This window comes from Thermobia domestica, chromosome 13 (genome assembly GCF_964235325.1).
Source record: "Thermobia domestica chromosome 13, izTheDome1.hap1.1, whole genome shotgun sequence".
Lineage (NCBI taxonomy): Eukaryota > Metazoa > Arthropoda > Insecta > Zygentoma > Lepismatidae > Thermobia > Thermobia domestica.
Window position 1 is genome coordinate 96,203,557 of NC_137466.1, and position 25,748 is coordinate 96,229,304.

The window sequence follows — 25,748 nt, forward strand, 5'->3', positions numbered from 1 at the left end:
CTTTACCGGTGTAGTTACATTATTATTATTATTATTATTATTGACTACTGTTCATGCAAACAACGTGAATCTAATATCCTCCTCAACATAAAATGAAGTATCCAGCCACTTTTTTCTGTTTCCCTAGTGACAGTATTTCTTTTTATAATTGCAAGAAAAAGGGAATTTTAGAAGGATTTTTAAAAAAATTTTCCTTTGCCACTTCCCTCTTTCAGGCATACTTGCAACGATCTGTATACTGCCGGAAAGCTTACTTGATTACCTTTCGAACAAGATATATTATTTGTCTTTACACCAAATACAGGGTGCGTTACACGCAATTAATTGAAACTCAGATTTCAAAAGCTGAAAATCTAACCCCCTACTCTACTTCGGAAACCAGAATGAATAGACTATATGTTCATACAAACTTTTTGGTTTAGTATACCTTCCCGTAGCACCAACCAAAATATACGTACTTCTTTACCGGACACCCTATATATCAACATTTTTTAAAGCGGTATCGTATTGCAGTTTGCGATACAAAATCACAGAAATGCGACGCAAACGAAATATTTCATCACCAAATGCGATACATTTCTGATTATAATTTATTATCGAAGTCAGGTGCTTTTGCAACACAAACTGTACATCATTGCCTTTCCTTCAAGGGAGAAGCATTCTTTTGATGTCACACACACTAGTAAACATTCATTGGTAAATTTCCCTTTGCTCGAGAACTCAACCTTTCCCCGTTGTGTGTATTTTAGATACTCAATAATACAAACCAATGCGCTTTGGACTACATGTGATATTACTGGAGACTGGTCAACTGCATCTGGAAATAAAACGCCTTAATCAGATTTCGACATGCAAGATTCCATTTTAGTTTTAAATCTTGTAGAGATGCGGGATAATTAATAGGATCCGAGAAGCATTTGACTACAATATTAGGAAATTAACATTTACGTGAAATTTACTTACTGCATCTTTATCGCAAAAATGAATGTTCACTTTGTCGACTTTCCAATTCTCAAAACTCGATACAGACACATGCAAAACTAGCTACAGTTTTGACAATATATAGGACAAAATTAGCAGTTTCTTTTTTTAAAGAAATACAACTGATTTAATATTGCTTTGCATTATCACTAGTGATTCTTACTTCCTACACTGCCAGAAATGATACAAAACTTACAAACTACGATGTAAATTTAAAACTGCCTAGCAATTTGCGACACAACAAAATCTAAAAAAATGCTGATTTATATTATATATATATATATATATATATATATATATACACATGTATGTATGTGTGTATGTGTGAGTGAGTGTGTGTAAATATTATGAATACAAGATAAAGTAGAAGTCTTGTTCTGTTGAATATAGAAAGGCATTCAATCTTTCAAAATATTCAGAAATTGAAATCAAAGCTCTACATTATCAGAAGCATGCAGGTAAATAAGTTTAATTTATTGCTATATAGTTAAACAATTTCATGTAGCGTACTCAAGAAATTTCCCGCATCACATTCAGAGTAACATGCATACAGAAATATCTGCTATAAATGAAGAAAACTGTCTTAGAGGATACTTACTTTGATGATATTTCAATCCTTTTGACACATGATTAGGGAAGTTCGAAAAAGTTACAAAAATTGAAGTACTGAAAATAATAATAAACAAGAGAACTTTGATTTTTTTCATTTAAAAAAGTTTACAGTTTTCACTAACTGTGAATTCAATATCTGAGCAAACTCTATTACACTATTTACACATGAAGTATCTTTGTAACCAAAACTTTTACACAAACTGTGTATTACATGCAACTAATTTAATTTTTAAGGGCAAATAAGTATTTCAAAATTCACATAAAGGAACGTAATTTCTTTACAAAACTTATACACATAAAAAAAATATATAAATACGGTATGCTGTCACACACACCACACAATAAAAGAAAATAATTATTTTCACAAATACATACAAGCATTTGCCAGACAGTTTGCACATTTTAGATTAGAAAATTTAAGAAAATTAATATTGAAAATAAATCATATTTAAAACTTTTTCCATTATCTCCAACCTACTGACATTGTCATTTGATTAGGGACATCTTTTTATATTTTCACGTCAGTCGCCAATATTGCGTCAATCACCCACTAGTCCCGTGAGTCTGATGCACAAACCTGTGGAGGTTATGTGCTTGTTATTTGTAGTAGTCACGTTAAGTACAAAGCTAAGTGAAATGACAACTATTTTTACTGATTTTTTATTGGTAAACATTTTTCATAATTTGTTACAACCGAAATTCAACTGAACTCGCAGTACAGAAATTACATTATGCTAGATGCCCGCTGTCGAATCAAGCAGTTGACGCTAATGGCGTCAATAATAATAACTATTATTACATTAAAGTTAAATTTTATTGTTCGTGCTCTATGTGGTGAGCCAAAACGGGAGTGAACTTAAATTTATGAATATTAATTTTTATGGCGACGGTGTTCATGTTCCCTATTTTGATACAAAAGTCAAGTATTATTGTATATAAAACCTGTAATATGGCTTTAAGTACTAAGGATATAGAAGGCCGCTGGCGACAGAAACAAAACACATACGCACCAGACAGAAGTAGATAAAATGTTATTCATTTTAATTAGAAGATACATACGCCTCTGCCATCACCCGACGCACTGCACTAACTCGGTACTTGATACAATACACACCATCCGAAGTGAAACGACATTCCACGGGTGAAGATTAAAATCTGACACTGTGTTTAACTGGATGCTTCACAGCTAGGATACTTTATTGTTCTTTCAGCTTTCTTTTCTTCCTCTACTTATCTGACGATAGGTTAAGTAAAGCCTTTCTCCGTATTGTGATTATTTTCACTACTTTCTGATACAATGTTCAATTTCTATTCCCGTTTTAAGGCTGCCTTGTTTCAACCATTTCGTTAGCTTTAGAATTTAGCGCAGGAGACAAGCACAAAAATACAACGCAACAAACAAATTACTAATGCTTCGAGAGAAAACTAATACAGGTCTCCCAAGGGAAGGAGGCGTTATCATAAACACAAAGGAAAAAGAATATGTAACTTATCTGGCAAACATTCATATGCATCTGAACTAATATAAAACTCAATACGTGTTAATATACAATTTTCACACTTTTGGTATTAGAATGTTGTGTTAAATCTAATGTTCCATTACAGGATTCTTCATCGAATACCACAATAACGCACAGCACCTAAGTATTGTCTCTTCTTATGCACGTACGAAGGTAAACAACGTTTAAATACACACAGCATTAATAGGTGTCTATTTCTTCATGAACACAGAATATGACCACACTTTTTTTCTACGGATCGTTAGTCAATGGCAGTCAAGTATTTAAAAAAAATAAGTAAAAACTTTTATGAAGAACGGTAAAGAAGCATTATAGTTAGTTTCGTAGCATCGCGAAACAGGAATCGCTATAAGCACTTTGTTTAATCATAGTTTTGTTTGCTTTACTGATTCACGTGCTATTTAAGTTCTTTGTCCACATTTAGTCCCAGTTTTCCTCAGTTGACTCATTCATGTACAGATCTAATTCTTTGTCCAAGTGAGATTTTGTACTGGCCATGTACTCATCCAACTGCATATCTAATTCTTCCTTCGTTGGGAGTTTTGCCTTTCCTGCCTGCCCTCCTCGGCCACCGCGACCTCTGCCGCCGGAAACCCCAGAAGCACCTCCTCCGCCTCTTCGTTGACCTCGTCCCCTTCTGGGAAAACAGAAAATATACTACTGTATCAGGTAATTGAAACGTTATTGGATTAAGGAAAAAACAACAAAAGTATTATTTTTATACAACTAGAATCAATAAAACACAAAACCCGTATTTTTATACAACTATTCTTCAATCGCTGAAAACAAAAGAACAAAAACGGAATACCACACACCAACTAAAGATTTTTATCCGTTACACAGCTAGTCAATGTCCCATATTCCAAGGGTTACATAAACTTCGATTTCGACTAGATGCCTAATACAAATATGAAGACACACACTAAAGCTTGATTTATATTTTATTTACTTTATTTTCGAAACGTGTAAAATGTCTATCGTGGTATTCAGCAACACTATCGTTATTTTACGAAGGCAGAAAATTCTCTCTATTTAGTGTACAGGATTGCTATACAAACTATGGTAAAGAATTCCCCAACTTTTCCCAGTTTTCCGGAACATTTTTTGAAATTTTCCCTGGTATGTAATTAGCCACGCAGACTTTCACGTGTTGATTGAAAAACAAGACCAAGAAAACATGCCAACTATGATATACAAATAATATTTATTTTCCCTACTCAATTAGAATAATGAACGATATAAAAACAAATACAACGTATTTTATCATAAAATTACAGAGCATACATCTAATAAAAATTTCTGTACAAAGCAAGAAATCAATTAATCTGTAACTTTCGTCACATATGAAAGGAAAGTGTCTCAGTGAGACACCCATCCAAAAAGGGTGGATGTATGAACATAAACGTGGCAACAGTATATTAATGACATATCTTTAAAAGAAACATCGATGGTTCACTGAACTTCTTCAAACCCTTTATTTGCTAATCAATATTGTGCACATCTTCAACATTTTAGCCTTCTTAGCTTTAAGCTCGTTCAGAGTGATCTTTGTTTTCCAGCCGTCAGCTTTTTCTTCTTTCGTCGTTTATTTGTTGCTTCTGCAAAACGAATACGCGCATTTCGTGTATAATGATTATTCCTGGATTTCCTTATGGAAAGTTTAAGGCCACCCAAAGAAGCTCCTGAATTATACACAAGTCTCAGTTCTACTAGTTTGTTCTTTTAAATTATCTGCTACACATTGTGCATTGATTGAAAATCCACTTTCTAGATTTGAATTTTCAGAGAAATTCAAGACAATTTTAACATCATCTTCAATCATTTTACTCTACAATATCAAAATTTTTTAACAAAAGTCATCCAAACACTCACCAATTCTGACTCATAACTGTTTTATAATTTGGATTTGAAAAGGAAGAAAAAACTCTCGACTGCTTCACTGTTTGCCCTGTTGCTGTCTAAGCAATTATTTTCAATCAGTTTAGCTAAAGGAGATTCCATGCGATTCACTTCAATATCAGACATTAAATGAAATGAAATCTTTAAGATTTACGTCCCACGGTTATGCCGGTTAGGCTAAAGGAGACGGTGATGATGAGAGATGAGTGAAATGGTGGAATGAAGAAAGTGGGAGGAAACGGGAGAACCCCGAGAAAACCCACGAGCACGGTGTTTGTCCATCACAAAGTCCACACGGCGCGAGGTGGGATCGAACCAGGGACCCCAAGCACCGGAGGTGAACGCTCTACCACTGAGCCACCGCGCCCCCATCATCAGATATTAAGTTCTAAACACGAAACAGCTCTAGTCAAATTATAATTTACAGGTAACTTCTGGTCCAGAAGTTTAAGAACAAATTTCTTTCGACATTTTCCGCAATTTCAGCGAAAATCCAGAATGTCCAAATCCGCTATTGGTTGACGTTTCTTTATGGCAATGTGTGTAGCAAAATCAATGTCAACGTTTTTCACAGAAAGATGTTCTTAATTTTTTATATCAATTCTTAATGCAAGAACTAACTATTACAAATTTATTTTGCATCACATTTTTATGACGCCCGATAAAGTGTTGTAAAGAAATGGCCTGACAGAGTCAGTTTGAAATTCACTAAAGAAACGCCAAGTGAACTTTGTGGTGGACAAACACCGTGTGCGTGGGTTTTCTCGGGGTTCTCCCGTTTCCTCCCACTTTCTTCATTCCACCATTTCATTCATTACACATCATCACCGTCTCCTTTAGCCTAACCGGCATAACCATGGGACGTAAAACTCAAAGATTTCATTTCACTAAAGAAAGGTTCCACTTCTGAAGCAAGTGTTTCACAAAATGTATGTTTTAGAATCAGCATTAATTTCTTTTAACTTCTGACATGACGTGATAGGCAGAGCTCAAAACTTTCTTATCTTTCCTGATACAACAGAATACACGAATAAATGCCAGTGGGTGGCTGGGCAACACTGTTTTCAAGTTAACACAGAACAAAACTTCACTGGAAAATTTTCTGAGCTTCTATAGGAGTGTACTAGACATGTCGTCGTGGAACATCCTTAAAATAAGTTATGCAAAGCTCTTAGAAATTCAACGATTCTCTACCTCAATTGCAGCCTTAAATCCACGTAAAGTAACCAACCCAAGGTTTCCTATATAAAGTATTAAAAGAATCATTTGGCGACGTCTTGTGATATCTGACTTGAAGATATGCAGAAATGTAAAGCTTACATTACAGCCATCCATTAAAATTTGAAACCTACTTTTCAAGGATGAACGAGTCTCTCTGAAAGAGATTAAAAGGTAGAAGCTGTAGAATTCCTTAAAAACGTCCATATCAAATATCGCGTGCACACTTGTTCTTTTACGCTACTACGGAATCGGAAATCTCCCTCAATAACTATATTACGAGGGGTGATCGAAAAAAAGATACAAAGCATGCAACTTCTGTGTTATATATGAACTTAACGAAAATTTATTGTAGATTAATATCATTTTGCCTTGTTACAAAGTTTGAGGACTTCAGATTCTGACTACGTACATCCGAGAAGCTAACGTTTAAAATGGTGACTCGTCTGGAAAATTGGTCATGAGTAGAAGTGAGGTTAGTGGTGTACTTCCTGAGGGAGAAAAACATTATATCTCCTATCTCCTGGTAGCCATAAGCAGATTGGGGAGCTGCATGAGCAGGGTTCAATTTCAAGACAAAATGTAAGGAAATGGTGTCGTGCCTTCAAAGGATGGACCAATGTTAATGACAACCCTGGACACAGTGGTAGATCCAGTACTCAACCACTGACGTGAACTGCGCTTGTGTGAAGAAAAGAACATTACGGTTTATATCAGCTGAGCTGGAACTACAATATGGTATTGTCCAGAACATTGTGATTAATGTCCTTAAGAACAGAAAAGAGTGCCACTGGCATTATCCGAGAACCACAAGACAACCAGAATGGCAGCGTCATTGAATATCTTGCAGCGTTAGGCGGTGGAAGAGAACAATTTTCTTCACCGGGTAGTGACTGGAGATGAAAAAGAAAAAATATATTGCACCTGTTAATTTCACGAAAAAAGGACGCATCCATGTAATGACAGCATGGATTTTCTCTGTGGAAGAAGAAATTCAAAAAGGTTGCTTCGTTCAGGAAAGTTTTGTGCACAACTCTGGGACGTACCAGATGCGCCTACTGACAGTCTGAAAAACCCAGAGTATTTTTGAAGAAAGAAAAAAAAAAAAAAAAAACACATGGGCCCATATGGGTTTTTTCGCGTTTTATTAGGTTTTTTCGAAATATTTCAATGTCTTTGGGGTAAAAGTGTTAAAACGTGATTTATAATTCAAGATTGTCATTGTTGCAACTTGCAACAATTTTCTGTTCACTATTGTTTTGAAAAAAAAAATGACCGCCATTTTGAAATTTTATATTGGAGCGCCGAGACAATCTATACAACAAATTTACAATGTCTCTTGCTTCTACCCTCAAAATTTCAACTTAAAAGTCCGAAAATTGCACCCTGTAGCGTGGATACCCGCTACTTTAAAAAATGGCCGCCATTTTGAAATTTTACGTTGGTATGCCGCCAAAATATATACAGGAATTTTAGTGCGTCTCGTGCTTGTGCCCTGAAAATTTAAACGTAAAAGACCGAAAGTTGTATCCTGTAATGTGTGTGTGGTACAGGAAGACAAACGAACAATGTAGATTAAGTCATCCCAGAGCCTTAGTAACGTTCGCCAAATATGAATACCAAATATATTAATTTAAAACAAAAATACAATTCATGTATTATAAAATAAATGTTTCAAAATGTCTTATATGGCAAATATTTTCCAGAGTAAAATAAATGGTTTCATTGTTGAAGTATTGAACTTCCGATACTTTGCACGTTTAATTACGGGAATTTCCCTACCACTAGCAAGAGTTTTTCCCTGAAAATGAATTTAAAACAATTAACAAAGAGATAATGCATATTTTATAAAGTTAATGTTCCAAAATGTCTTTAACAAAATTAAATATCTTCCAGCTTAAAATAAATGGTTTTATTGTTGAAGTATTCACTTCCGATGCTTTGTGCGTTCAATTGCGGGAATTTCCTGAGCACATCTTTCCCGAAAATGTAGCTTTCTTTACTGTACATCGACACTTCCATTAGTGTGAAAGTTTAAATTCAGCACTTTAAATAGTAGCATTACATACATAGTCTTCGGAACTCCGAGAATTGAGCTTCTTAAATTTGAGAAGAATATTTATGCTATTGCTGGTGTTGATTCTGCAGAATGCTTATTTGAAGAGTAGCAACTAATGACTAAACTAAACTACTGTTGTTGGAAAACCAAATTTTACTGAAGAATACTTGTGTTACCATCAAATGTATGAAATAATACTAATAGTTTTACTAATCTATTTACATATTTACTGGTGATACAGGCACCTATGGTCTTAAACTCGTCAAATGTATGAGGGATAACATCCATCAGCGTCGCCGAGCACACTATTCACGGAAAGAATTTTTTAAATATAAAACTGCATACTTTACTTCAAATAGGCTATAAGCATAATCCATATACATTAATTTGTTCTATAATTATCTCAAGCTAAGGTAAGCTTTTTTATTCACTCAGTGCAGTCAGAACTTTATTTAGGTCTAACGTTGAATACTGCTGTATACTTTAACATGAAAGCATCTAATTCGCCCAAGGAAAGTCCAAAATCCGATAAAAATCACTTTCAATGTGATCACCATAATATACTAACAAAAAGCTCAAAAACCCAGGTGGGTTTTAAAGTGGGTCCAACCCTGCCTACTGACCGATTGTTTCAAACAGGCAGAGACTGAATGCTGAAAGGTATTGGAGAACACTTCTGAAGTTGCGGGATGCCACTATTGTCTGACATGTGATGTCGCAACTGCTGTCTCACAGCAGCTACGAGAACTTGGTGCAGATTTCTGTGCAACCGGTGTGGAAAACCTCATCTACCGTTGAGACAAATGCTTGAACAATAGAAGTGTTTACATCGAGGACTAGTGTTGAATGCCTTGTCATCAGATGTGTGTTCATCTTACAGCTATGTATAACACATAAGCCATAATAGGCTTTGTAACCTTATTTTCCCCGCTTTGTAACTTTTTTTTTCTCGATCATTCCTCTTAGTTCACTTCTAAAGTATGATAAATGTCTATTTTGTCACTTGGAAGTTGAACTTAACCGGGAATCTCACTGCCTGTGAATATATGTAATACTTTCACAGCTTAGCAGCATTATGCACTGATGCATGTCATTACACTTTCAAAACATCATCATAATTCTGCTTTTACAATGCTATCTTTTAATATGAGTATCTGTAAACTACTTTGATTCTTCCCCGTATTAGTGCGCACTCGCATCGTAGAATCCACACTTATGCATGCAGCATCACCAAAAACCTTTAAGTTCTGCACAGAAGTTATAAAAATAGGATGACACGGCTTGTTTTCTTGATTCACAACAATAACTGTTCCTAATATTCAAATGGACGTGGCCACCTGCATATGCTTTTTATCTTTTCATGTGACTTGTTACCGCTTGCTGTCCTATGTTACTCAGCGAAAGACCTTTCATCAGCTAATGTTGCAGCAAGCAATAATTTTTTGTCACTTGTACTTCCTGAATCCATGATAAAGAATTATCTAACAAACAGGAACGACTGAACGTGGACTTGGAATACTTGAAAACTGATATGCTTGTTACCTGCACAGGAACACTGAATACATCGAACGAAGTCGTTACCTGTGTGGAAGAAAGTTGTTGCCCGCACTCCACACCTCTGCTACTCGACCGCCTTCCTATACTATAGAACAATATGAATACCAATATGCTGTCGCAAATGTAAGCCTGTTGCTGATGACTGCATTGAATATGTTTCATTTGTCACGTACCTTGCCTCGATCCACTGCATAAATCCACTTGCATTTGCTACTTTTCCTTTTTGGGTCAAAGACAATTTTTGAGTTTAGCTCAGGCGTGCAAATATTAAGTTTGTAAGGTAAGAAATTAAAATTATAAACTAAAACACAAACAATGAAACAAGATTACGTCCTTAATAAACGATAATCAAGCATATACACTCATTCTCAGGATTCTATTTATTTGTTTGGAATTTCTTGTAATTGTCTTTATTACTTGTATAATCTATAAGTTCGCACATTTGGGCATTTACAAACTTTATTTTCCAAAGAACACTATCACGAAAGTAAGCTAAATTCCAACGCCAAAGCGAGCAGAGAACAGCTTATGCCTCAGAAAAATAACGAAAACTAATTGCTTAACATTTATACTTCATATTAAATTATAGTTTAACGTTCTACGAAAGAGGTAGTAATTACTGAGTTAATGATGTAACAACAAAAGGAATGTGAATAGGAGAAACAGAAGAACCCAAGAAAACTAACGTACTCGATTTTTATTTACCACAAAACCCATATCGCCCACCAATGATTAGAACGCAGAAACTTTGGCTCAAAAGTGAACACACTCCAACTATGCCACTGAATTTAAGTTAGTATCAACATGCACAATATTTCAAAGTTGCTGAGATCGATCCCTTGGATCCGTCTCCTTCACTCAATATGACACGTGATAATATACCGCCAGTAAGAAATAATCTATTTGTTTCCCTGGTTTCAAAATCCATGGATTTCGGCGAAAAACAAGAAACAGAACAATAATACAGGAACATAATGAAAACCCCATTTACACTTTTTCCTACAGTAAATGTATGATGTCAACATTAGAAACAGGAATATAGGAACATAATGATAACACCATTTACATTTTATCCTACAGTAAATTATGATGATGTCAACATTAAAAACTGGAATTTACATCATGAAACTGCCACTTCCACAGTATACTGAAACATTTTATTATTTTACGATAATTTGGGTCTCAAATTCTGACTATCCCTTTTTCCTAAACATCAGAAGTTTTTGTCGTCCTAAAGCTGCATTTTAGTACTGTTTTTTCTTACATGTCATGTCAAAAAAAAAAAAAAAAAAAAAGTTTCATTAAACTTTTCGTACTGGCATTGAAAAAGCATACAGACTTTTTGACTGAGAGAGAAACAAAACTCATGTACTATAAATGTTGTTCACGAATTGCTGAATCATTTTAATGTCAAGAGTAATTTTAAAATACGAACAAACAATATTAAAAAAAAAAATAAAAAAAACCAAGACAAAACATAATTCCAAAGGTATGATTATTTATTGATGGAACATTATTAAATATGTACCTATAAATGTATAACAAAAAAATACTGGACTGCAAACACAGTATTTATACACGTAACAAGCATCTGATGAAATTAGTCCGGCTATCAACTGAGTATTGACGCAATGCATAGGCTGATGTGTAACTTTATCAGCTATATTCATAAACTTTTAAAGTAAACCTATTTGCGAATTAAAATACATTACAATGAAAACAGGGAAGCTCAAGTACGAGTAACCGTATTCAAAAAATCTTTTCATTCGTGTGACAAGATACTCTCATTTGATGCACAACACGAAACTGATGAACTTGAAACTAGTGGGAACTAAAAAGAAAACTAGTTGGAATTATGCGTGTGTCGAAAATGAATTACCCTTGAATCGTTGGTCTAAGTGCATTTTATGGATAATTCACCATTATGATATTCCACTGTACAAGGAAAGCAAAAGATAATATGCACAACTACAGAACATGAGTTTGTTACTCATCGTTGGTGAAAAAGATAGAGGTTTGTAAGTTTAAAATTGTCATTTACGAAACAAGCACTCAACCAAATAGTCTTAAAATTAAGTTGAAATATCTTTAAAATCTCCTTTACAGATCGATTCCTGACTCTTTGCAAAATTTCCCCATCTCAAATTCCCCGACTTTTCCAGATTTTCCGTCACCCTACAACACTCCTTCAATTTCGATCCTTCCTCTGCAAGTTGAACCATCATGCTATTTTTTTTTTTTTTAATTTTTTTTTAAGCAATAAATTTATCAGAATGGTGTTACTATGCCTTGCCTACTTTCTCGATCGCCTTTCTATACAGTTATAAATAAAAAGCCTCTTGTTGACGATTGCATAAAATATGTTTCTTTTGACATGTACACCATCTTAATCAACTAACTGTATCAAATCAATTTGCATTTGCTATTTCTTTTCCTTTACGGTACAGCCTAATTTTGTTTACTCCAGAAGTTTTGGCCTCGTTAAGTTTCTAAGAAATAAAGATGATAAACAGGTAGAACATGAAACGCGACCCCGCGCTTAATAAACGATATTAGGGGCACGAGATTTTCGCACTAAGAATTTGAAAATTTCGCGTTTTCTTTTTAATATTTCGCGTTTTGAAGCATTTTCCAAGTTAAGTTTCGCATTTTGTAGCTCTTGTGGAAAAAAGATATTTCATAACATTTTTACAATTGTTCCTTTTATTCATACATTGCTACAGAAATAAACCATTAATTACCTAAAAACAACATACATTGAGTATTTCACTTGACATTGTAAATTTCACTTACAGAAAATTATGTAGCTTTTTTTAAAAAATCAAACTGAAGGAAAATCAGAACTAAACTTACTACGAGTGCGAAAGTTTTGCTGTTTTCTGTTTTATGCGCTTGATCTTTAGTAGCAGGGGACAGAAGGTGTCTGCTAGCTGATGCCATTGGCTAGCTAATTAAAAAGGCTCCTCCCCATCCAGCTGAGATGGTGATAGGTAATGCGCAACATGGTCTTTATACCCATGTCCGAATCACACGAAATGCACCGTTCATGCCATGTTATATCGTACCATCAGCATAAAAAAACTGGCGTTTTTAAATTAATGACAACATATTTTTAAAATTTCGCCTTATTTCCGTAGTTAGAAATTTTGCCAATTAGAATACTGCCAATTTCGCGTTTTATCGCGCAACGGAAACCAAAATATACACAGAATATCATAAAACGTCAAGAAACTGAAAATTACTTTGACACATTTTGTTTTATCGCGCATTGCGAAGAACTCGTGCCTCTAACGATAATGAAATATATATACACTCACTCTTTTAGGTTCCTATTTATTTGTTTGGCATGTCTTGTAATATCTTTTGTAGTTTGCATCGACTAGTACCTTCGCACACTTTGGTATTTGTAAAATTCTATTTTCCGGCAACAAATACTAGAACGACATTAAACTTAATTCCCATGCCAGAAAGTGAACAGAGAACCGTTTATTCCTGAGAGAATAAAATACTGTACCGGAACATTACTTACACGAGTGAACAGTCAATCACTACGAATTCGTAGTTTTACAGTTTCCAAAGATGCATTACGATTGACAGCCAAAAGCTTGTTGCTTAACATTTATAGTTCACATTAAATCATTAGTTCAACGTTTCACAAACGAGATCATAATTACTGAGTTATAGTCCAGTCAATGAAGATGGTGTAGAGGACATGGTCGAGAACAGAATTTTTGACTTGAGGGCTGTATTTGGAGTAGTTAGGAGGTAAACATACTAAAAGTCCCCGGACCTACGAGGTGAGCTGGGGACAGGAGGGGCGGGGGAGGTAACTTTTTTCGGGTTTTCGCTTATATCTGGAAAATGATGCGTCGTAGCGAAAAAGTTTTTATGTTAAAAAAAAAAAAAAAGCTGAGAAAATTTCCTACAGGATTGTTTCTTTTCCTTTTTTCCTTATTCCTAACAGTTTTGGAGATATCTGCTTACAAAAGTTGCAAATTTTCAAAAATCACCTTTCTCCCCTCACTTTCATAGACAAACCCTGCAATCTAGCACGTCATCCCTGATCTGTATCCAAGCCCTCCGGGGAAAAAAAAAAAAATAAAAAATCGTAGAACTAAATGACGAGTAAGGCTAACATTAGTCGACTACAGTACTGTTAATTTTGAGTATCGTAATAAAAAAAAAGTGAAAAATAAAGACATTGCTGAACAAGACTGCACTTATTTAATATAAAAACACATTTACACGTGACGTTTCGATCTTCTAGCCAAGATCCTCATCAGACGTACAATCTGTCTGATGAGGATCTTGGTTAGAAGATCGAAACGTCACGTGTAAATGTGTTTTTATATTAAATAAGTGCAGTCTTGTTCAGCAGTGTGTTTATTTTTCTGATTTTATTTGCAAGAGTATGACTATGATTATGATTGTGTGTGTTTGAAAAAAAGTGAAAAAATGGGAAACTAGCGAGAAAAGTGAATGAAATGCGCATTATTGATTTACCTTTATTTACGAGTTCAAAGAACAGCCGCTTTCATTGTCTATATGAAGAAATTATCCGAAAAAGAAACGAAATATTGGTGTAAGGGTGGAGCTCCTTTGGCGTGAGAGACCCGGGTTCGATTCTCGGCGGGAGCTCATGTGGTTCGGATTCCACGTTAATCAGTAGGTCCCGTCTCATATACCCTCTCTGCTGAAAGGCACAAACTCAATCAACTCAACTCAACTTTGGAAGTGTGGACAGGGGAGGGGAATTTCCCTTTAAAGTCCCCTTCTATTCATGCATTACTCGAGTTCAGTTTTTTTTTTACGCACGTCGTATGCCATTGCTAAGGAATCTTTTTGATTATAAGAGTGTTTTTATATTTCCTTAGAGTGATTCACTTTCGCAATGACTACCGGTAATAAGTATTTTGTGTGTGATGAGACATCAATGAATCAGCTGATGACGTTTCAAGAGCGTCAGAAAATGGGAATTCTTTATAAAAGCAAGTAAGAAAAGAGAGGGACAAGAGCTCTCAGATACAAGGTCTGAAATCTCTCCTAGTTCACACTTCATGTTGAAAAAATTACACAAGGATCCAAACCATCGTGGCTGATTTGAAGAGAGATGCTATATCAATAGCATTACAACCAACTGAAATGATGAGTTTGGGATCTTCACTACCAGATTTTGATTTCAAAAATAATTGTTTTCTATGTGTTTACCCTGTTGAGAATGAGGTATAGAAACCCTATGACAATCACGCTGTCACGCAAAGATAGAACACTCCCTCTTTCCTCTGTGAGTCCATCCACAAAGATCAACGATGAAACGGTTACAGTAGATCCTTTCCTGCTTTTTCAAAGGATTTCAAAAAAGGATTAAGACGAAGAATATTTTGGAATATGAATTGGCCCCATTCCCGTTAGCTTTGTTCAGTGAACGTGGAATGAGAAAAACCAAAAAATCAGTCCTATACACCCTGTTTGATCCAACCACCAAGAACTTACATCTGCCAAACTTTGACGTAATTGTTGATACAGGATTTCTCACGCACAAAGAGATTTAGCAAAGAGGATCTTCAGTTTCCACCAATTGTAAAGGATATGTGAAATTTATCAAGAACCACTATCCTGGGAAGAGCTACACTGTAGTGTTTGATGGGTACGCAAATTATGCAAACAGCTCAAAGACAGATAAACAGGGACTACGCTATAGAATGAAGAAGTATGTCGACATCAGTTTCAATTCGAACACTGAAATAACAGTGAAGCAAGATCAATTCCTCTCTAATGAGCACAACAAAAGGAAACTGATTTACTTGCTGAGATCAAAACTCCACAACAATAAGAGATTGAGACTCTACAAGCATCAGACGATGCTGACGTGTTGATTATTACAACAGCCATTGAAAAATCAAAAACAACCAGTGTCGATGTCATTGGCGAAGACGTTGACCTGGCAGTTCTCCTAATTCAAAAACTCTAGGTAACCGAGACATTTTGTTTGTGAAACCTGGCCGAGGGAAAAATCAAGACCACCATATATTCCACTTAACAGGTGCAGCAGTTAGGACTAAACGAGTTTGTTCCTGCATGCTTTTACAGGCTGTGACACAACGAGTACAGTATTTCACAAAAGTAAAGTTGGTTTCGTCAAATTTTACCAGAAACGCCCAGACATTCGCAAAACAGCTGAAGTCTTCTCAAGTCGTTCCTCATTACAAGCTGAAGTTGAGGAAGCTGGTCGCAAATGCATCTTGATGTGGTTTGGAGCTCCCTTAATCTCTACCGTTATCAGTCGTTTGTCAAGTCTGTAGGAAACATCAAACTTGACATCTCTCCTAACAACTGAGGGGGTAGCTAAGGAGCATTCCTTCAGAACGTATCACCAGGTCCAGCACTGGTTCGGAAACGAGCTACCACCTGAACTGTGCGGCTGAGAGCGCAAGACAGACAACTAGCTCACCCCTGTGCAGACTAAAGACCTCTTAACATCAAATAAACTTTTAAAGAGGATTTTTTGCGGGTGCACCAAGGACTGTAGTGGCAAATGTGAATGCAGAAGAGCCTCAAGGAACTGTTCTCTTTCTTGTTAATACTGTCTGGGAAATTGTTCCAATGGTGTCCACGCGTTGGACAATGAGGAAGACGTCGGTGAAGAGACAGAATCTCTGAAAGACGTGGAAACAAGTGGAAGAAAATATAGATTAAGATGAGCATTGCCGGACCCTCCCGTACCAAGAGAGCTAAAACGACAAAATTCCCGTATATTTTTCTCTAGTTTTATGAATAACTACATAAAATATTAAATATTAACTCAATTCAAAGAAAATTTAGTGTTCTACATTTTTTTTCCTGAGGAATTTGCTGAAGTTAAGGGATGAGTTGCTAAAAGGCAAAGTTTGTCTATACAAGTGACGGGAAAATGGATTTTTCAAACTTTGCTATTTTCACAAGCGGATATCTCGAAAACTATTAGGAATAGAGAAAAAAGGAACAGAAACAATCTTGTAGGAAATTTTCTCGGCTTTCTTTTTTAACAAAAACTTTCTCGCTACGACGCACCGTTTTCAAGATATAAGCGAAAACCCGAAAAAAGTTACCTTCCACCGCCCCTCCGCACACCTCGTACATCCGGGGACTTTTAGTATGTTTACCTCCTAGCTGCTCCAAACACAGCACTGAAGTCAAAAATTCTGTTCCCGGCCATGTCCTCTACACCCCCTTTTGAGCGTTTATTGACTGGATTATTAATGATGTAACGAAAATAATGCAGAAAAGAATACGAAACGGAAAAACTCCGAGAAAACCCGTCCACTCGGTTTAATTGCCACAAATCCCATACCGCGCACCCAGAATCTGAAAGGAAGAACTCTTACTTCAAAGTGAACGCTCTACCAACTACGCCATCGAATTTGTTTAAAATAGGTTCAACATGTGAAAACATTTCAAATCTGCATAATATCTGAAACATGATCCATCTCTTGGATCAGTTTTTTTCATTCAATGTAACATAAGATATTGAACCGTCAGCAAGAAAAAAACTGTTGACTTACCTACAACCGCCCACTCTGATCCTTAAGATATGGTCCAGCTAGGGAGAGCGTAAACGATTGACGAAGATAAAAGAACAACTACTGAAGTTACGAATTAATGCAGAAATAACCAACCAATATCCCTTCCATTGGTTTCTTTTAACTTATGATAAAATATGAACGATCCAAAAACGACATGCCCTCGAGTTCACACAAATAGATGATAAAATAATACTACTGTAAATGATGATGAAAATTTATGGCAGTGGAAATGTTATGAAGTGACCTTTAATGCAGTGATCAAATCTTTTACACCACCTCAGTGAGCATCAGCCAAATTACCATTTTTAAATCTCGAAAATTCTGGGAAGGAGTTGAGAAACGTCTCATATGGACTTCGTCTTTGTCTCCACACAATGTACAGCTAGGAGAAATAGGATAGATATCGTAGAAATGAATAGTGATGATTTTATTAGACATGAAATATAACCACGAACAGAATTATGCCAATGTTTGCACTTGAATAGCTCTGGTAGGGTAGGCGAAAATTCTGAAACTTACCGTAAATGGCCTTGAGTTCATAATATAGTAAATAAAAAAACTGAAGTTTTAGAGTTGGCAGATATATAAACTTTAGTGTTGGAAAGTTCCATATAAAATTACGTCAAGATACATGGAAATACATATATTTCTTACAGCTATACCACGTACAACACGTGCATATGGAACAACATATAATTAGAATAATAAAATACCATGTAACTAACAACGCATGAACAAAAAGTAAGACTTAAAAAGCACTTGTAATTAGTTTACTAACGTGCACGTCATTGCAATCTGAACATGACATTGGACTGCACGCACTTGTGTGAAGCAGCACTATCAGGCAAGTTTGAGCACGCCTACTGCTGAAACCAGCTCGTAGCAAGATCTCAGTTCAGTAGTGTACTGGATATTGGGAGTGTCAGATGAAGATTGCAGCGCTCATAGTGGTCTGGTCTCTTGTAAATAGTTAAAAATGTCCAAAAGCACAGGAAAAAGTAATCAAAAAAGTGACCAAAATCTCTTCATGTCCCTTTTTTCCTTTGTCAATTTCTCCATCACCTCTCTGTTGTTGTTTTGTTTCATTTTTTCCTCTTTTTGACCTTCCTCCTCTCTCAGGTTTTCCAAGTATGCTTTGTAGTTACGGTAAACAGACTTAGCAGATGTAAGAAGCTTCTGAAGTGGAACCAGTTCTGGCCTATTTCCGAATTTCTTCATCCCAGACATTATATTTAACTTAGCATTGAGAGTTCTCAAAGCCATGAAATATTCAAATTCATCACCTACTCTTAAGAACATACAAGAAGCATTACACAAGACGAGCATGATGAACCACACAGACACACGCACACATTAAGCAGAGCGTTTATTAGGAGAGAAAACTAAAAGACTATTATGATAGAAGAAAGAATACACACAGAAGGGTTCTCAACCCCACCTTGCGAGCTTAAGCATACACCAACTATCCACTGTGTTTTAGAAAGAATAAAAGGAAGTGAGAATAAAACTGACTCTTTCACATGTGGAAGCAAGTACTGGAGCTTTCAGAAGAGTAATGAGTAACACGTTTCTGCCTTTTTCCATTTATTTTTATTTATTTATTTATTTATTTATTTATTTATTTATTATTTTTTTTAAAGAAAACTGCCAATGCAAAACATAAATCACACGAAAAAGTGACTTTACCTCCCAAAAAATTAACTTTTAGTGGCAAATTTGAAAAAAGGAACTTTTAGTGACAAGGAATTTTTAGTTTAAAAAAAAATTTAAAAAAATGTCTTGCTATGAGCCCTGAGATTGAGTGCTCTGTCGTACAGTGTGTTCAAGAGGACCGTCATAAAAATACATATGGAAAAATATGTAGACGTTTAACTCAATGATTGACTTAAGTGAGGCTGATCAACAGCTTTCACAACTACGAACAGGAAAGAAAAATAAAAATCCAAACTGTATCACGAAAAGAAGTTTCTTCCCAAATATAATCATCTTTTTGGACAAGTGTGTTGCGATTCTTTTCAATACTACAAAGATAGGACTGAAAAGGAAGAAAACTAACCAGCTGAACTTATTCCTGGAAAGTCACTTTGTCTAACGTGCTACAAAGCAGTATTTGTGCCGATGTAGATAATATGAAATGAACCAGAAAATGACCAAGCATAATCTAACCTAAAAGAAGTATATGAGGTGTGTTCTATATTAGGTATGTCACCAGTATCAAAACTAAAGGGACTTAGTGCTGAAAAACGGAAGAATGCATTACGTAAAAAGTGTAAGAAAACAACGAACACATTGCAAACGAACTTGGAACAATCGTTTTCAGAAAGTGTGATTGTGGATGGAAGACAGAATCGTACTAATACTTTGTGCAAAGAATATGATGTCCTTATTGAAAAACTGAAGATTACGTGCGCGCGTGCTACCAATTAAACAAAAAATATAATTGTTAGTTTAATGCTGGAAACTTGGCCGAAGTTTAAAGTTTGCAAGGAATTGTAAATGTCGAAATATCTTGTGCGAATCAGTAGGGAACTAATCAAGAAACATGGTGTTCTTCCTGAACTTGAGGAGAAAGGACGAAAGCAATTAAATATGGAAGTAATAAAGGCTGCTGAAGTCTTCTACCACCAGTTCAATGAGAACAGCAGAAAGTTTGCTGAGAAAAAAAAAAAATGCATTTCAGTGAAAGTGAATAGAGCGAAGGGAAGCAGATAAAAACATTGATTTTGTGTATAAAACTGTCAGTGTTAAACAGTGGGTGCGTACAGACAGGTACAACATTGTTTTGAATTCCAATGAATTCAAAGTCTCACACAGAAATCGTTAGCCCCGAAACAATATCATATATCGAAAGCTGTCTGCGTATTTAAAGGAATGTAAAGCCTAGCTCGATGATACTGACTGTACCGGTGATACCTCGGTGATAGTATTAGCTGATTCTGCAAAAAATTACACGATCGTAATTCAAGATAAGATATAAAGTTATCATTGGGTAAATTCTCGAGCCACTTTACATCCTTTTGTGTATTATTATACGTTACATGGTACATTATTCAGTCACAATGTGTGTATCATAAGTGATCATTTACAACACGACATTACTGCCATGTATACATTTCAAACGCAAGTCATCTTACCTCCTGAAGGTTTCGTTATCGGTCAAAAAACTGATTTATTTCAGTGATAGGAGCAGTTGCCTTGTACAGCGGTGGACACTTCTAAATGGTACAGCCATATGGAGATTTACGGCTAAGGTGTACCATTTAGAAGTGTCCACCGCTGTACAAAACTGTACTATTACGAATCTGACTTTGGTCTCTCTGCGTTTTTTTTTTTTTTTTTTTTTTTTTTTTTAGGGGGCTGTTCATGGCGTAAGTGTTTCACCCAAAAAAGAAGCGTCAAGAGCTAGTCTATTTCTGATTGTACATGTTATAGCTGAAATAAATACTTGCCATTGTCATGTATCTTGACAATTTTGCACGCAACTTTCCAACGTTTGTATACTTACCTACTCTAGAACTTTTATTTTTTTATTTTTATTTACTTTCTTAAAAGCGCATTATGAACTCAAAATGAGTTAAAGTAAGTTGAAGAATTTTCGCACTTCCCTTACCAGAGCTATTCAAGTGGAAACATTGGCAAAATTCAGTTTGAGGTCATATTTGGTGACTTATAAAATCATCACTATTCATCTCTACGATCTCCCATTTCGTCCAGTTATACAGTATGTGGATACAAATATAAAGTCGATATAGGCTAATTTTGGCTTAACTCATGGTTAATTTGGTTGATACTTATGACTGTGGTATTATTTGAGATATTAGAAACTGAGGTGGTAAAAAGATTTTAGCATTGCATTAACCTTTCCAAATCGAAGCTATGACAGATGTGGTCCTACAGTTTCACGCTGAATCAGAATCACATGATGTCTCCCCATATTGCCGCAAGGGAACTACTGCCCCAATTGATGACTTGCAATTGCATATTGGGAGATACAAAGTATTTTTTTATGAGTGTGCTAAACGAAGGTGTTGAAATTCATATCCGTGCCAACTCGTGGTTAAAAGGTTTAACTGCCTCCTTTCTGTGAGTGAGGTCATATTTCATTACCTGCATTACCTGCCTCAGATATAAATATGAGTAATAGTTTGGAACCTATCATAAGTTGTAGATTCTATCTTGTGTAGCCTCAATGCCAAGAGGTGACGAATAATAATAATAATAATAATAATAATAATAATAATAATAATAATAATAATAATAATAATAATAATAATAATAATAATAATAATAATAATAATCATTCTCATCCTCTCCCCCCCAAAAAAATAAAATAAAGGTAAAAAAAAAATATCTATTTCCAAATCTGATCGCAGTCCACAAAATAGATTCTGTTCATTATGAAGTTCATAGAACTTTGATACCCCAAAACTATTTTTAACTAATACGTTAAATTAATAGAAGGGCATCTAATACTGATCGTAACAAACATACTACGCTGTTTATAGTATAAATTTTGATACTCCATTATTCTGCCGTCTTAAATGTTAGACTGATTAACTGTAGCAGAGATGAGTTTAGAAAAAATTTTCCCGGGAGGTACAAGCAGTACACCGGAAGTACTTGTGGCGTAGGTTGGGTCTGGTCGGAAAAATCACTGAATTGTAGGTATACATTCTTGTAGAAGAGAAAGCACCTTTGGCAGTTTATGAGCAGATTGCTTGGCAACCCTGATACTAAGTATCAAAAGTCACATCTAGCTTAAACCAATGTTTATACAAGTGTGTCGAAACTTGGTATTTCGTAACGGCATTTCGTTGCTAAGTATATACAGTCCCTACTCAAAGAATACACAGGTTCACACTTAAAAAGTAAGTAAATCGTAGTCTCACAAAACGTATATATAAATACGAGGAAGATAAAATACTTTGTTTATTCGTGAAGTTAAAAAAAAAGAAGACTATTTCAATCGTAAAAAAATTATTAATCTGAATAGGCACTTATTTTAGTGTTCTTTTTTTTAATTGTTTAAGTACAAGTACAAAGGCAGGTCAGTTTTCTCACACTTATTTTTCTTTAGTTCCCAAAATATAGACTACAACCACCTTCGTATAAATTTGTTCTTTCGTAAATTTAAGGTGAGTACACGCGGACTATTAAAAATATTATACACCCTATCACATCCCTGCATAAGAGCTCCCTAGACGTACTGTGAACACCCTACACTCCTTCCTCGTGGAAGGCTCGTGTTTGTGTAGAAGCACCTTCCGCATGGAAGATAGAAGCTCACGCGGTTCGGATCCCAAACTAAGCTGTGGGTCCATGTTTCATAAACTTTGGTGCTAAAAGGGACGCTAAACAACAGAACCAACCAAGAAATAGTGTAAGTTACCAGAAAATAAGAATATCGAATGATATAATAAAATACTAAAAAAAGAAAGAAGAAAAGACAAGCAAATTAAAATACGCAATAGCGACGACCAAATAAATTAACTAGATATTACTTGTGTTACATATAATTGAGTCTAGAAAGGATAATTAAATCATTTCAAACATTACAATGTATGTTGAAAATGTTATCCATTTTTAAATGAAAAAAAAAAAAAATCGTATAATATTGCTCTTCATAGTGGATTCTAAACGAAAATGAATGAAAAAAAAATCATATTGCTCTTCATAGTGGACAAATAAACCAGTAATGTAGAAGAGGAAATTCTAGTTTGAGTAAGTTTTACGTCCTTACGAAATCCCGAATGCACTCTGAGAACAAGTAACTTCATTAAAAAGTAAATAAACAGTAGTACTCTGATAAAATATATTTGTATGTACTAGAAAATTAATAATAAGAAGATCGTATAGGTCTATAATGTACACTCATGTCCAAAATTATTGTCGCAAGTCTACAAACATGTTGTAGGAATATAATTTGATAACGAATTCGCCCGGTATTTCTTATAATGTTAGTATGTGTATAATCGGCAAAGACATGTATGTGGCAAATTTCACGTCAAAAGAGCAGTAAATAAAAACAATAAAACGAAAATAACTTTCTTGTCCATTTAGCAACATTTTGTTTTACTCATTCTAATTTTCGCATTTATAATTATTTCCCTATGAAAATTACCACAAATAAACATCCCGATTATACACACAATATCAGTATTAAAAGATCGTGATTGAAGCGAGAAGCTTTACAGTCTGTGGCAAAGCCCACTAACGTCCAGAAAGGTTACGCTGTGCGTTTGGTGGGATTAGAAGGGCATCATGCATCACAAACTGCTCACCCCCGGATCTGAATTTTCGACAATTAACGCGAGTGCACCTGTGTCGTATACCATCCTAACCACGCACGACCAGAACCGTCAAAAACAAAGAATTTGACTGGAGATTTTAATGCATTCATCGTATAACCCGCGCCTGACAGCGTTATATCATCATTTGTTTATGTTTCTTCACAAGTCCCTGAATGGTGTTCAGCTAGTTTTCAAAAAGGCATGTGAAAATCACGTGTCATAATGTTTGACCATTAACCAAGGAAGTTCTACAGCAACGAATTATGGTATTGCTGGGAGAAATGGCAGATCATCGAACAAAATAATGTGTATTGTTGTTGTTGTTGTTGTTATGTTTCCATAATGGTATTTTCAAATAATATATGTATCTCAATTTTGACCTCCAAAGGCGCAATACTTTCTAGACAATACGATAGTTGAACTGTTACTAATCTTCAGAATCTATTCGCATGCAACCTGAAAATATTGTCTTCACATTTATTCTCAGTCTGAGAGAGAGAGAGAGCTAGCTAGCTAGCTCCTGAGTATTGTTTTCACTTCTTTTTATAATCTCGGAACCTGGTACTTAAGACATTATTACGAAATTTCAGAAAGATAAAAAGGCGAAAAGAGAAATAGGTTTAAAAGACTCAACTTCTTATAGCTTCAGGTTCATTCGCCGTCATTAATAAATAAGTACCTACCTAAACGAACTATTCCAGTTTCCTCGTCCTCTTTGTCCTGAACCTCCTCTTCCTCCTTGGTTCGCTCTTCCGCCTCGTCCTCCGCCTAAGAAAATACAATTAAATATTTTTACCTTGGTTAGCAGCTGATAGTGTTCACTAACATATACAAATTTAGTTTCACACTGAAGCAGAGAACGAATAATGATTCCCTGTCGTCTATGAATACTAATAAATCCTCTTTCTTTCCCTCTGCCTTTCTCTTCCTAATCTTGATCAAGGTAACTGAATTATAAAAATTATTTATTTTTTTGTATATTTAAATCAAGTTTATTCTAACAAATAACTACCTACTACTATCTGTCCTGTTAACTACGGACAGCTGGTTCACGGTTATAGTAGAAACCTCTTCCAGTAATTTTGATATCAAAATCACCAAAAGGCTATTGTTGCGTACGGGCCTTAGGAACATACTTATCAGTTTGTCAGGCAGGTCTGTATGAATATGGCACCGAAAATTACACCTGTTTAAAAGCGGCATACTTGTGCCCCTTCCGATATAAGCTACTTTTACAGTCAAAGTAGTAATTCAAAGTGTTCAGTGTTTTTGATAAAGAAATTAACGATATATTAATATGCAATAAAATTGGCATCCCAGAAAAAGCTAGAATTTATTGAAAGACGCAAAAGCAGCACCCTATCCAAAGCGCTTATCTGCCGTTTAGGAATGTGAACAATTTACTTAACCATTCAAACCCACTAACGCAGAAGACAATTGCAAATCATGTGAAAAAACATAGTGCACCATATTACTAAGCAAATTTCGGGTATGAAGGGTCGCTACTTCTACTCGAACAAACTGAAGTTATTGCCTACCTAAGACATCCTTCGCCGCTATATCGATCATGCTTGATGTGATGGGCATCGATAGAAACTAGCCATTTGCAAAAGCCGGCCCGTGAACAATACCCGGCCCGCTGGTCAATTATTGAAAACGATAATTATTATATTATTCTTTTTTTAATAAAATCTGTTACGAGTGAATTGGAAATTTTCCATCGAACACGCAGTGCGAAACGTGACAACTCCTTGACGACGAGCACTTGACATTCGCAAGTAGTTGGAAGAAAATTCCCTCGGTATAAGGATTGCTAGATGTAACGACAAAGTCGTGAGTCGACAATACCGCCCTCGAGTTCGGCTCACTAGAAAGAACGATTCACAGCCACTGCAATTTGATTCTTTTGTTCTCGCCTGCGTAGGGGTGTTTACATATTTCTAATGACTTCCTTGTGTGTGAAGAAGTGTTAGAGCTGCTATAATAATAATAATAATAATAATAATAATAATAATAATAATAATAATAATAATAATAATAAATAAAATAA

General features: G+C 35.3%; 1 protein-coding gene across 3 annotated transcripts in view; it reads right to left on the bottom strand.

The window, feature by feature from the left end:
• Window positions 1-1,669: 1,669 nt before the first annotated feature.
• LOC145668364 (uncharacterized) overlaps window positions 1,670-25,748 on the bottom strand; it is a 70,314-nt gene continuing 46,235 nt past the window's right edge. For all 3 annotated transcript variants that reach the window (XM_081736137.1, XM_081736138.1, XM_081736136.1), the window contains 2 exons: window positions 24,382-24,466; window positions 1,670-3,750 (listed from right to left, as the gene is read on the bottom strand). In XM_081736137.1, coding sequence (XP_081592263.1) covers window positions 3,534-3,750; window positions 24,382-24,466 — 302 coding nt within the window. In that variant the 3' untranslated portion in view covers window positions 1,670-3,533. The remainder of the gene's footprint in view (window positions 3,751-24,381; window positions 24,467-25,748) is intronic.